This window comes from Equus caballus, chromosome 8 (assembly GCF_041296265.1).
Source record: "Equus caballus isolate H_3958 breed thoroughbred chromosome 8, TB-T2T, whole genome shotgun sequence".
In the NCBI taxonomy this organism is placed as follows: domain Eukaryota; kingdom Metazoa; phylum Chordata; class Mammalia; order Perissodactyla; family Equidae; genus Equus; species Equus caballus.
Genome location: NC_091691.1, coordinates 74,196,645 through 74,208,787, shown reverse-complemented (window position 1 = coordinate 74,208,787; position 12,143 = coordinate 74,196,645). Strand labels below are relative to the sequence as shown.

At 34.9% G+C, this 12,143-nt stretch overlaps 1 protein-coding gene and 1 long non-coding RNA gene across 42 annotated transcripts in view; one reads left to right on the top strand and one right to left on the bottom strand.

The window, feature by feature from the left end:
• The window catches only part of PIAS2 (protein inhibitor of activated STAT 2), a 105,527-nt gene that overhangs the window by 85,732 nt on the left and 7,652 nt on the right, over positions 1-12,143 (top strand). For 18 of the 41 annotated variants that reach the window (XM_023647746.2, XM_023647745.2, XM_023647750.2 and 15 more), the window contains 2 exons: positions 166-337; positions 8,194-8,333. In XM_023647746.2, the coding sequence (XP_023503514.1) occupies positions 166-337; positions 8,194-8,333 (312 nt within the window). Of the gene's footprint in view, positions 1-165; positions 338-8,193; positions 8,334-10,527; positions 10,701-12,143 lie in introns of all 41 variants that reach the window. The other 23 variants (XR_011421029.1, XR_011421031.1, XR_011421032.1 and 20 more) reach the window with 2 other exon arrangements.
• LOC138915295 (uncharacterized) overlaps positions 7,168-12,143 on the bottom strand; it is a 66,832-nt gene continuing 61,856 nt past the window's right edge. Inside the window, exon 2 of the long non-coding RNA XR_011421042.1 lies at positions 7,168-7,223. This is a non-coding gene — a long non-coding RNA (uncharacterized lncRNA). The remainder of the gene's footprint in view (positions 7,224-12,143) is intronic.

The window sequence follows — 12,143 nt, the reverse complement described above, 5'->3', positions numbered from 1 at the left end:
TAGATATCTGGGGTTAGGGAGTTGGTCTCTGTCCATGGGACAGAGTATGTCGCTTTACTGGCTGTGTATTCTCCCAGATATGCTACACATTTAACGCTCTTCTGGCTTGAGTTTATTTATGTTATACCTTTGGTTTTTAAATTTTCCTTTTGTTCTTATATGCAGGTTCAAGTGTCCTCAGTAAGCCTTGTTCAGTAACTGTAGCCAGTGAGGCAAGCAAGAAGAAAGTGGATGTTATTGACCTAACGATAGAAAGCTCTTCTGATGAAGAGGAAGACCCTCCTGCCAAAAGGAAATGCATCTTTATGTCAGAAACACAAAGCAGCCCAACCAAAGGGTTTGTTAATTTATAGTTCACTATTGTTTATTACCCTTGTGACTAACTGTTCTTGGGATAGGTTTGTAAATGTCTCTGAGAGTTGCATAACTCTAGAAGGCGATTTTTATTTGCCTTTGTTCAGTTGAAATATTTTCAGGTGAGCACAGTGTTATGGGAAAGCAAATTTTGATCAAGAAAATACTCCCATCTTTGGGAAGTGAGAGTTAAGATCTCATGTCTAAGTATTTATTTCATATTTGATACTTTTTGTCATTTTCTTGAACCCATCTGAAAGGAGGAAATTTGTCATCACAGACCAACATGAGGAAGCGTGGTGTAATGGAGTGTAGAGTTGGGAATCCAACAACTGTGGATTCCAATTTTGACACCATTACTTACTCATTCTGTGATCTTGGATGGACTTGTTTGAACCTCCTTTTTCTGTTCTGTAAAATGGGGTTAAGTAATGCCTACCTCATAAGATTATTTTCAGGTTTCAATAAGATAATGAAAAGAGCTTAGCCTCAGTGTTGGGCACATGTTAGTTTCTCAATAAAGATTGATTGCCTTCCCCTCTCACCCTCTCCAGGGCAAAATATGGGCAAGTAAATGCATTCTGGCATGTATTGTTTATGGTTCATCTGGCAGAGGCATTGCTGAACTATAGTAAATGACAGGTTTGAGTATTTAGCAATAGGTGCTTCTTGGAGATTTTGGAACCTGCAAGAAAGGACCAGAGGTTTATCTGGCATTCCGTGAACACATTCTTTTAAACTTGAGTGTGGCAGTCTTGATTTTTTGGCTTCTCACTGCACTTTATTTCTTCTAATGGTTTTATTGGGGTATAATTTATATACCATAAAATTCTCCCATCTTAAGTATTCACTTGCACAATTCAGTGATTTTAGTAAATTTATTGAGTTTGTACAGTCATCATCACAAATTCAGTTGTAGAATATTTCCAACATCCAGTAAACTTCTCTCGTGTTCATTTGCACTTAATCCCCATTCACACCCAGATCTAGGCAACCATTGATCTTCTTTTCATGTTTAGAAATTTCCAAGTTCTAGACATTTTATATAAATGGAATTATACTGTCAGTGCACTTCTGTCACATTCTTTTTTTATAGTTACTTTTGAAACCAGGAGAATTAAAACTTTTGTGTTGCCTTCTTCACTGTTAAAATATTTATATTTTTAGATATGATTTACACATAATAGTAAGGGTGTATATTTTCTTTTATCCATTTAAGCAGAATGAGACCTTTTTTTGGTGGAACAGAAAATGCAAAAAGTATTGCAAGTGGGTTTTTTTCTGGAATGCTGATCATTTATTGCTCCTTTCAGACAATTTGTTTAGCATGTCTAGAATTTAAATGATAAAAAATGAAATTATAATTTTGGAATGTTGACCGGAGTGGAGAATCATGGGAATGAATACTTAGATGTGGTGTTTCCAGATTTTACTCTCTAATAATATCCTATAGAATATGCTTGGAAAACATGAGTTGCACAGTATTATAGTTAGATGGATTCATGCCAGGTTGAATGGTTGTGCATAGTGATGCTAACTTATGGATTGATGTGGTCTTGGAGGGTGTCTCTTGTGGCATGCCATAAGGAACCACCCTCTATCTGTCCTTTAGCACATTTTATCAGTACTTGATGAAGACATGAAACTGGAAGAATGGCATGTACATGGGGTGACAGAATCTGAAATGGCTTCAATATGCAGAGGATAGTTCATACCTGTGGTCAGCTACCATAGAGATAGATGCAAGACTCCTCATCTAGGTTAAAAAGAAAATAAAAATTAATATTGTAACCATCAGCTGGATATTAGTGACTAAACCAGCAACATATGAAAATTTTTGTTTAAAAAGTTAGCTACCGGGGCTGGCCCCGTGGCCGAGTGGTTAAGTTCGCGCGCTCCGCTGCAGGCGGCCCAGTGTTTCGTTGGTTCGAATCCTGGGCGCGGACATGGCACTGCTCGCCAGACCACGCTGAGGCAGCATCCCACATGCCACAACTAGAAGGACCCACAACGAAGAATATACAACTATGTACCAGGGGGCTTTGGGGAGAAAAAGGAAAAATAAAATCTTTAAAAAAAAAAAAAAAGTTAGCTACGAAGCTCATTTTGTGAAATCAATATAACTCTTAATACCCAAAGTAGATTTATATGTTAACAGTCATACAGAAAAATCTTTATGAAATAGGCTAATGTGAAATGAAAATTCTGAATTCAATATTAGGAAATTATTTAATTATATATTAAAAGGGCATTCATTACCACCAAGTAGGGTTTATCCAAGAATGCTTTATTATTAGGAAATATATTAATGAAATGGATCTTGTCATAAGGAATACTATGTAGTCATCTTAATAGATGCTGGAAAAGCGTTCAGTAAATTAATAGCCATTCCTGATAGAAACTCTCTGAAATGTTAGAATTCATTTAATGGTTTGAAGAGTTTACCACTTGAGCTGATTTGTTCTTAGTCTCCATTAATAAAAGAAGCATAGTGTCTGGAAAACATACCATGCCAGTTTTGTTACATTTTGGGCTAGATGACTTTCACTTATACCATTTTACTTAGTGCTGGTCATCAAGAAGGGTATAAACAAATGAGTGCAGCCAGAGGAGGGGAACAGGATGGTGAATAGTGGAAACTGTAGCATGATGGGTGAATGGCTCTCAGGATGGAAGCTGTTAAGCCAGGAAAAGAGAATATAAGGTGTAGTTATCTTGTAGTTCTTAAAAGGGAGTCATTGTGATTAACTGGATTAAGTTTATCCTTTGTTACAACATTTGGTAGATCTAAGACCAAAGCAGGAAAGATACATGGAAACATGTTCAATTTGAGGTTTATGAACACTAAGAATGTTGATGTCTAGTGCTGAAATTACATTTTCTGTGTTAAGGTAGAGTGTGTGACATCTGTCACAGTGTCATAGTGGAGACTTATGCTGTGGTTATATCATCTCTGTAACCTTTTTCAACTCTTAAACTTTTGTGGTTTTGTTCCTGGTCATCCTTTTCATATCCTCTCTTGTGGCTCAGCATCTAGAATTTTTATGGTTTTCCTCTGCTGTGTAAGTTTGTCGTAGGACTTCTTGGTCAATGATAGTAAGCAAATGAGAAAGAATAGAGAATCAGAAACCAGGAAAACTACTGTAAGAGTCCAGAAATTATGTGAACAGTTATTTTTCAAGAGGTATTGTTTTAGTAAAAATTATTCTTAGAAGCAATTTTATAAAGCACCAAGAAGTAAAAAGCATTCTGCCTAGAGGTAACCACTGTTAACATTTTGATGGTACTCTTTCTGGCCCCTCTCCTTGTGTACCTATTCTAGTCTTTAAGTGCAGTCGTATAGTACCTATCAGAAGAAGCTGGCACTTTCATCTAAGATATTTTTCTACATTGAAAGACAATTGTAAATATTATGCCCCTACTCCATTCACTGGAAATTGAATGACTGCTTTGTCATTAATAAGGAGGTATTCTAAAGATGGGAAAGAAAGAATAGAGAAAAATATGTATTTCTCTAGATTAAGAATCATTAGGAATTGGTAGCAAAATTGAATCTTTTAAAAAATATTTTTATGATCGTAAAGTGGGAGTACACAATGAATTTCAGGTTTATGGGTAAAAGTTCAAGTTATTGGATTGTTAACTCATTTCCAGATGTCTAAGTGTGAGCCAACTAAGATGAATTCAGTAATCCAGTACACAGTCTAGAATACTAATACTTGCTATATTAATACTAAGTAGTAAATAGTATTAATTAATTAGTATTTATTAATACTAATACCAGCAATTTACTTTTATGCTGTGATATTATGGATGAAGCTATAAAAGTTAAAAATATATATGTGCATATGCATAATGTATCTGTCTGCCTGTTTGTGTATTTCTCAATCCTGTGAGGAGGCAGTAACAAATGTTAAAAGCTTTTTAAAAACTTGTATTACTTTATAGCATCACATTTTTATACATACAGTTCCATCAGACATAGCCATCAGACATTTACATTTCTCCATGGTCCCTGTTATTCCGTATCTATAAATAGATCTATTTTTTGCATGGGCATTAGATTCATTTTACCTTTCTGAATGTGATCCTTGTGAAGGTTCTGGTTAAAACAAAAATCTGCTACCAGTACATGGTTTGATAATTCTAACAAATGTTTAATTTCACTCATTCTATTTAAAGTTGCATTTGTGTTAATGGTTGCAAAGTTCAGGTAATAGAAATTAATCTACCCTAAATAGTTGGTTTTTCAGATGTTTTGCTGAGATTTTATATGTTGATTTAATAATTTGTACTCTCGTTGGATTTTACCGTTTTCACATGTTGTGATGGTCACCATTTTGTATTGGAGAGACAAGGAATAGTTATTTAATTTAATGTTATGAGAACAGAACATATGCAATAATTAGATATCTGTTACTATGATGACAGACAGCGTGTTGAACAGTGACCTGACTCCTGTACAGATGTAAGGAAAGTGGCCAGGAGAGGAAAGTGAGTCTTGTTGTTATTGTTTCCTATAAATGTGATCCACATTGAAGGGTCAATTCAAGATCAAGACAAAAGAAAATCTCCTGTGAGATATCAAAGGAAGAGATGGGGAAACAGGAGGAAGGCTGGCATTGTTTCTTTCTTGTGAACCTGAAAGTTTTCTTTTAGTTTCTTTGGTGTCAGAGGAAAAAAGATAGATTAAATGTACTTTTAAGTAGGAATTTTTTAAAATAAATGAAATCATATATGTATGTTTGTGTGTATATAGTGTGTGTGTGTGTATATATATATATGTCTTCAGAAGCTTGCATCTTAGATTTTTTAAAAAACATGATTAAGATGTTAATGCTGTGAGGAAGCAAAAGGAAAAAAAAAACCTTGGGGCCAGCCCCGTGGCCACGTGGTTAAGTTCGCGCTCTCCGCTGTGGCGGCCCAGGGTTTCCCGGGTTCAGATCCTGGGCGTGGACATGGCAGTGCTCGTCAGGCCACGTTGAGGTGGCATCCCACATGACACAACTAGAAGGACATGCAACTAAGATATACAACTATGTACCGGGATGGGGTCGGGGGTGGGGGGGGTGGTTTGGGGAGATAAAGCAGAAGGAAAAAAAAAAAAAGATTGGCAACAGTTGTTAGCTCAGGTGCCGATCTTTAAAAAAAAAAAAACGCAAAAACAGAGCCACTTTTTTAACCCCCTCCTCAGCACTAACACACCAGTCTCTTTCTCCTTCTTACTGCCTTTGCCCCTTTCCTAATTTCTGATATGCATCCCTGTGTGAGAAGTAGGATCATGTGTAATTTGAAAACACTTTTGGTGATTTCCCATTCTTCTACTGTCATCCCTGGAGAGGACTATTGTTTTCAAAACTCCAGAAAAAGATATGCTTTAATACAACGTAACTTATTTGATCTCATCCCAGGTTTTCTCTTTGCTCCTCTGGAGTCTGCCTTTTCTAACGTTGCTCCTCCTGCTTGTGGTTTCAGGTCTCTAGGTAACATGGAAGGCCAAGAAACATCCTCCTGATTGTAAGCTAGACAGGTTTCTCTGTGGAAGATGACTTCCTTCCCTCTTCATCTTCCTCTAGAAAATATGTTTTGAAATACTAGGCTTATGTTATTGTCTAAAGCATGTTATATTTCCTATGCCTCCTAAATGGTTCAGGTTTTAAAATTTTTCAACTCTGACCTATGTTATTTATTTAGTTTTCTGAGACTAAGACAGTTGCTAACTCTCAAGATGACTTTGTTTTCCATATTTCTGGTGACATCTATATATTTTTTTTTTATGAGAAGATTCACCCTGAGCTAACATCTGTGCCAGTCTTCCTGTTTTTTGTTGGTGGGATGCCTCCACAGCATGGCTGATGAGCAGAGTAGGTCTGTAATCAGGATCTGAATCCCCCATCCCAGGCCGCTGAAGTGGTCCTTGAGAAACTTTAACTACTCAGTCACAGGGTTGGCCCCTGACATCCATATTTTTGACAAATAGTACAGAATAACAGCTAGACAAGATCCTCATGTCATAATGCAAACTAGTTTTAGAAGAACTCCAGTGTCTTAAGAAGTTGTGATTAAGTGGTTTGAGATTTAAAGTGTATGAAACAGTTTGTCAGTTATTTAGAGTATGAAGAGTGTCATGCAACTGTGTCATCATTTCTTATTACTAGTATTTAATAATCTGAGCAATAAGAGGAAGTATTTGAACCAAGGGAAAGTACCTCTAGAAGTCCTAGTTGTCATCTCAGTCTAGCTTTGTGACCATCGTCTGTCTTTAAGTTTCTGTCGGTTTCACTTTCTTATCTTTCTAATGGTCCCATCCAGCTACCGAATTCTGTGCCTGTCTCATTAAGCTTACAGTAGTTTACTGTCAGCCCTTTGAGATGCTAACCTTAATGTCTCCATGTCCCTGCCCCCCTTTTTTTTAACTTAATAAAGTTTTATTTTTCAAAACGTACAGTTGGTGGGACCTGCTCATGCGTCTTTACTAGTAGCTGGGACATTTCTGCCCTTCTGGTGTAAATTATCTGAACTCTGTGCTTTGAAACCACTTTAATGAGTCCTTCACTAAGGAGCTCCTGAAGGGCTACCCTTGTCAGGGAACTGGGAATCTTCAGTCTCTTAGAGACAACAGCTGAGGTTATAAACCTATAGTTAGGAACTTCCTTACAGAGTTTTGCATATGAGGCTTTGTCAAACAAGACTAGGTTATTGAGCTTGTCTCAAACTTTGGCTTTGGACCACTTCTTTTTGCCCTTACCCCAGGATGTCTTCGCGTGGTCTTTATCTTTCTTGGCCAGCTTTCTGGCATTTATGTTCTTCTTCTTGTCCTTGGGTGGCATCGTGAAGCTCAGACAGCAGCTGGGACCACTGCGGCCCTGCTAAGATGTCAAACAAAAGATGGCCACTGTCAGCCATAGGGTCCATAACATTGCTTATTTCTTGTATAAATTCAAGATGTTTTTCTTGTGAAGTTCTAACTGTTTACCTTGGGCTAAGAGAAAATGAAGGTTAAATAGGAAGAATGCAAAATCATCTTTATGCCTGAACTTTTTCAAAAATGTTTATTATACTGCTTCTTGAAATTATAAAGTTATAATTGTATGCATTGTGTATATATATATAATACCAATTATAAAGTATTTAACTGTGTTTAATTTGTATGTTCAGTAGCATGACCAGCTAATTTCAAAGTCATAAACTCCTATTAGAAGAGTAGATCGTCTCATGGTAGCCGGTGTGTTATTTCTGGATATTATATCTTAAATCTTGAGTAGTTATTCTGATTTCTGATTGCTGCTGATTATCTTCAGGTTGGCTGGCTTTAGGATTGGCTTTCTTTGCTCAGGTGATTCCCAGATGAGGTTGCTAATAATTAACACAATTCAAGTTAGAATAGAAGAAATTCTGGTTAAGTTATAGTAAGTAGCTTCACTCATAAAGGTGTCCTGATTTAAATCAAATCTTAGGAGTCCTCTATTTCTAAATTTATTTATAGATAAAATTACTAATATCCACATATATGTTACACATACATTATTCAAAGCACTTGTAAAGTACATTTCTATTTGTGGATGAAAGTTTTATGTATCACTTCAGCACTGTACATTATGTTTTAATGCCAACTTGCTCTTATGTCACAGCTGCAGTTGAGAGTCAACATACGTTCATGTTAAAATGAAGACTGTTATGAAAGAGGAGAGTAGAGTGGAGTACTGTGTAGTGAGTAGCTGCCATATAGTTGTGTTGAAACTTAGCAATCTTGCGACTGAGAATGCCCAGCAGTGCCGCCCTTCTCTCCTGTGAACTAACAGCCAGATTATTTGTAATTTCCCATGCTATTTAAAACAGGGTTCTCATGTATCAGCCATCTTCTGTAAGGGTGCCCAGTGTGACTTCGGTTGATCCTGCTGCTATTCCGCCTTCATTAACAGACTACTCAGTACCATTCCACCACACGCCAATATCAAGCATGTCATCAGATTTGCCAGGTATGTGAAGAGTTTTTTGTTTTGTTTTGTTTCTACCAAGTTTTATTATTTATTTTTAATTTGAATCCATAGAGCAAAAATAGTTTTAAAATTTCAAATAGAAATGCTAAGAAAATTTGAAGGCTTCCTGTAAAGGTAGTATCTGTTTTAATACATCACATTCAATTCCTATCATTTTGACTAGAGAGCAATCTATAGAATCCTGATGATAGGAAATATAGTCAGATAGTAGGAAAATTTTATAGTTTATTCTCCCTCATAGAGAGTTTCTACTCAGAGACCGTTTCTTACTTATCATAGAAGCTTCACAGGTTAGAGAGAGTAGTTTTTCATACTCTTCTTAGTAGCCCATCAGAACTTCAGAATATACTGGTATATTGTAGGGTCAGTATTGCCTACCAGCTTTACCTGTGGATTTCGTTCCCTTGTAAAGGTAGGATCTGACAGCTGTTTCCCTAGAGTACTGCTTAATATTTAGGGATATCTTTTATATGCATATTAGCTCAACATTTAAAAAATTCAAGCCTGCTTGTATTACCTTAGTACCAAGATTTATGCAACCAAGACCATATTATACAATGTAAACTTTTTTTCTTTGGTGAGGAAGATTAGCTCTGGGCTAACATCTGTTGCCAATCCTCCTCTTTTTCCTGAGGAAGATTGACCCTGAGTTAACATCTGTGCCCATCTTCCTCTATTTTATGTGTGGGACACCTGCCATGGCATAGCTTGATGAGCAGTGCATAGGTCTGCGCCTAGGATCTGAACCGGTGAACCCTGGGCCACCGAAGCAGAGCATGCAAACTTAACTGCTATGCCACTGGGCCAGCCCCCAATGTAAACTTGTTTCTCTCCTCACTCTTGTATCCCTCTCTCCATAGCTATTGTTTTTGCAGACATTTTTTTATCAATCAAATTTGAGCAAGTTAGAAGCAGTGTCTCTTATATTCATGACTTCCTTCTCTCTCAAGGGCCCTTTTATTCTCTCCTTCTGTTGTTAATTTTCTTTTCTAGATTCATGAAGTTAATTTACACCTATTTTTTCTTCTTACCCCTCTTAGTGAGTTCTTTATTTTAAGCACAGTATTTATTCTGTTGGGCAAAATTTGTGTTGTTGAAACATTTGATAGTTGTATTATCTGACCTAGTGTAATTTGCCACTTAGAATTTGTTCAGATTATTTGAATAAAACTTAATGGGAAAAAAAAGACTAAGAATAATATGCTAACTCTGTACGTACCTTGGCAATTAGAGTTTAAAAAATTGTTTGTTAACCTATCTAGCACCAGTTTTAAAGTATTTATTGTGTACAAAGCTTGATGCTAAGGTACAGGTGAGGTTTCATGGTCTATAACAAAGATGGAAACTTGGAGATTCTTAATTCCAAACTGCTATGTTTCGCTTTAATTTTGGCTAGTTGTAAGTGAAGTTGAAGAGTGTCCATGTCATCTTAGTATGTGTTTTAAACAAGCATTCCAGAAGGACTTGTTTCCTAAAGACCTTGAATTAAAAATCCTGAAAAAAAGATAATGAAATTCTGTTTGTTAAAGTGACCCTGGCCATTATTAATAGCATAGACATAATTTACAAATCATTTGCTCTGTTTTCAAGTTATGTGAGTCTAGATGAATTTTTAATTTGTGAGAACTTCGATTATTTCATAAATTTGGCATAAAGTGAGACTATTTATAAAATGTGCAGATTAGAGAAAAATGTAAAAATATGTTAACCGTGTATTTGGTAAAATACATTTCAACCTGGTATTAAGGAAATAAGACTGATATCCATGGCTGATATTTAGCCTATATAAACCATGGTGATACTGGTTATTAAAATGTTGAAATGCTTTCTTACCAGTTGATAAACTGAACAGAATAGGATCTGTTGTACTTTAGAAGAATTAGCAGTTTATCATCATCTATGAATTATGTAGCAGTTACTACATCCAAATAGTTTAGTTTTTACTTTGGTTTTATTGTTAATGTGCTCTTTTGTAATTATTAATTACTTTGGTTTTATTTTTGTGCATAATTTTTGTGTAATTAACCATACTGTACAGTTTTGATATTTATAAGTTTAATACTTTATAATAAAATATTAAATAGAGCACCAAGAATGGAGAGATGACAAAGTTTTAATACATTTCTTAACATTCCTTTTAAACATCATAAACATGAATCTTCTGAATCTGCAGGAGAACAAAGAAGAAATGATATTAATAATGAACTGCAGCTGGGAACATCTTCTGATACTGTGCAACAATGAATACAAAATAAAAAAATAATTTGTATTTATGGAATGGAAAACAGCTTGATTATTTCAAGAAAAAATATGACTGCCTTATTATTGCTAGTGCCATATTGTCAGGTGCGAATGGTGCTCAAAAGTTGTGTCATTAAAATTTGGAAGTGCTAAATATTTACATATTTAATCGTGTTACAATCATGTTTTGTTAAAGTTCATGGCTCAAGTAAGGAAAATGTGTTGTTATTAGTAAGGAAAAAACTAAATGAGTCAATTTCACATAAAGAAGCGTTTAAAATCTAAAAACTACAATTTTATCAGTGTTAATAAAACAAAAACATTTAGAATGTATCAGCAGAATTTTTAACACTACCTGAGTTTTAAAAATAATTGAGAATTTCCAACCACAAAATACTAAGGAGGGCATAAAATATATCAATACCACATATCATTGCAATTGAAACTTATGGTGAAATAAGAAAACAGCATTTTGCTAAACTTATAAAACAAGGCAGTAACATTTTAATCTCTATTCATGAAACTTTATTTCATATAAGAGTTTTAATAGTCTACTTAAAGTGTATAATGCAAGACTTTGATAATAGTTTAAAGATTTTTATTAGAAGCAATAACATCTGAAATATTATATCAAACTTCACTGTTAGTGTTTGAGAAAAAATGGTTTCAGTGAGAAATATTTTACATTAAAATCTTGTTGGATTTTGTATGGACAGCATCTGTGTGATGCTAGGGAGACACTAGAGTTTTAACTGAAAATATAGAAAAATTTCTAGGTATTTTTTTATGCATTGTGTAAGTCACCATATTCAGTTATCCCTGGATGAGGTGTCAAAAGATATAGAGCAAGCAAATCTCTTAAATCTCTTCTCAATAGACTGTATATCTCCTGACACATGAAATTATAATCAAAGAGAATTACTTACAGTACATCTGAAGAGCTGGGAATTGAAATAATGAAAATATAGTTTTTGCACCTTGATGGGCAGCCTCCAGAGCTAGAGCTGTAAAAGCAGTTTGAAAATTATATCAAGCCTGTGTGTTTATTTAAATTGAAGTTATGAGATGGGAATCGTTAAATATTTAGAAAATGAGCATTTTTGAGTGTTTTGGCTTCAATACACAATATTCCAACAGACATATCAATACTTTGTTTACCTTTATTTAAAAAGTTTCAGTTATTCAAATGGACTGAGTGATTCAACAGATGTTTAAAGTTATTGAACATATTAAATAAACTATAAAAAGCATAGCTAGTAAAAAAGAAAAATATACCATTTCAAGTAAAACAAAGTTAATAAAATTAAGCCAATTAAAGACAAGCTAATAAACTGTTTTTGTGACTTAGTCAATAATAGAAATGTTGAGTATATAAAACTCTCAAAAAGTATTATAAGGAGACAAATTTTGAATTACTCTTCATCAGAAGCAGAGAGAGGATTTACTGAACAATGCTATTAATGTGAAGAGAAACTCTGAGATATGTCATCTACTGATTATCAGCTTAATGGAGAAGTCTTTGAAAGAGTTTGTTGTGATTCCCTTTGT